General features: G+C 16.6%; 1 protein-coding gene across 1 annotated transcript; it reads right to left on the reverse strand.

Moving 5' to 3' along the window:
* Window positions 1-970: 970 nt before the first annotated feature.
* PGAL8A_00328500 (hypothetical protein) lies at window positions 971-1,356 on the reverse strand (the record flags this gene model as incomplete). The annotated part of the gene is made up of 2 exons (XM_028672313.1): window positions 971-1,075; window positions 1,171-1,356. The coding sequence occupies 2 exons, from the start codon at window positions 1,354-1,356 to the stop codon at window positions 971-973; spliced, it is 291 nt and encodes a 96-aa protein (XP_028528877.1).
* Between the last annotated feature and the right edge of the window lie 620 nt (window positions 1,357-1,976).

Raw genomic sequence — 1,976 nt, forward strand, 5'->3', positions numbered from 1 at the left:
TATTTTAATAACTACTTTATTGTACTACATAGTTTTTTTAGCGAACATAAAAATTTATATAATAATATTCTCTATATAAATAAATGCACAAAAAAAAAAGCTAATAAATAAAACAATATGCATTAATGAATCATTATATTAATTAATATCCCCTTTTAAAATGATAAGAAAAATTAATCTTAGAACCTCTATAAAAGGTAGCATAAAATAGTGATAACTATTAATTAAATTATCATATGTATGTCTGCATATTACTCAATGTATAAGAAAAATATATTTAAAAAACATTATGGTTTAAATTAATTTCTCTAGAACCTTAATCACATTAATTTATTATGAACTTTTCATTACTTAATTATTTTATTATATAAAAATTAGATATGATTTATTACTCATTAAATAAAAATGTATGACAAGAAAAAATTTAATATTAAAGTTCTATATAGATATGTTTTTGGATAACTCTTTATTTAGCCTTTCAATAAAAATTAAAGTATTGAATAAGATAAATAGAACATTTTATTAAACATTTGTAAAGTGAATATAAATATATAAATTATTTTTATTGTATCAATAGTCATAGACATATAATATAAATTTTATATTTATTAGTTATAATAATAGTTAATACCCTTTAAGAAATAGTGCATATAAATTTACACATCTATTCAATAAAAGCACTGATTTTTTAAAAAAAGAAAAAGGAAATATTTATTTTATTACTCATTTGTTATTTACCCAAATAATTAAAAAGAAATAATAAAAAATATTTGAATTTGATGTATTATTAAAATAAATTTTCAAAAAAAAAATTAAAAAAAATAAAATGAGTACAAATTTATAAATTTAATTATAAGGAATATTATATAATGTATTTTATTTATAAGACAATATATAAAAAAAATAAATATAATCAATATATTTAAAATAAGTTACAAAAATATACTAAGATTTATGGAGACATTAAGGATTAATCTACATTTTCTTCCTGTTCACCTTCGGGAATATTCTCAAAATACCCAGAATCTATAGATATTAAATCAAAATGATTATTCCCATTTCGTCTGTGTTGTGCCTTTATTTTGATAGAATTATAATTACTTGTATATATAAAAAAAAAATGGAAATGTAAATATGCATTTTTAAATGTTTTTTTTAAAATACCTGAACATATTGGGAAAATCTACCAGTATAAAATTTTACAATAACGTAAATTATAAAAAAAATAATAAATAAAATCCTATTCGTATAAGTAGGATTATAATTATTATCAGTTGAATTACTTGTATTATTCTCTAAAGTACTATTTAAAGATACTGCAGGAGCTGCAGTGGTGTTACTTTGGTTATAGGTCATATTAAATAAATGATATATTTACTGTTCTTTATAACATAATTTACTTTAATGTAGTTAAATTCAAGATAAAATATTGTTGATAACTTTTTATATAAAAAAATATATTATATTGATTATATATATAAAATTGTGAAAAAAAAAAAAATAACAAATAAAGAAGAAATGTTCCATATTATATTAGTTTAAATTCATTTAAAATATTGGTAGATTAATATTAGGAAAAAAAAATATACTTAAAAATTAAAACTTCATTTTTAACCATAAATAATTAATAACACACATTATATATATTTTCTATAAAATAAATTTTAGAGAAGGTAAAATAAGTATTTAAGAAAAATTAGGGTCTATTAATTTACATATATTGTTTTTACGTAAATAATTATAGAAACATAAAACTTAACTAAAAATGACATAACATTTAAGTAAATATACATTAATAAAACATAAACTTTTAAATAAAAAATAATTATATTTTATTTAAAACATATTTTGGGTAAAAAATAATTAGATATAAAAGAATACGAATGATTAAAGCACTAATTACATTCTTTCATGCTTACTAAATATTTTTCACATATATTTAATTTATTATTAAATTTAAAAAAAAGTTAATTTTT

This window comes from Plasmodium gallinaceum (assembly GCF_900005855.1).
Source record: "Plasmodium gallinaceum strain 8A genome assembly, contig: PGAL8A_v1_96, whole genome shotgun sequence".
NCBI classification, from domain to species: domain Eukaryota; phylum Apicomplexa; class Aconoidasida; order Haemosporida; family Plasmodiidae; genus Plasmodium; species Plasmodium gallinaceum.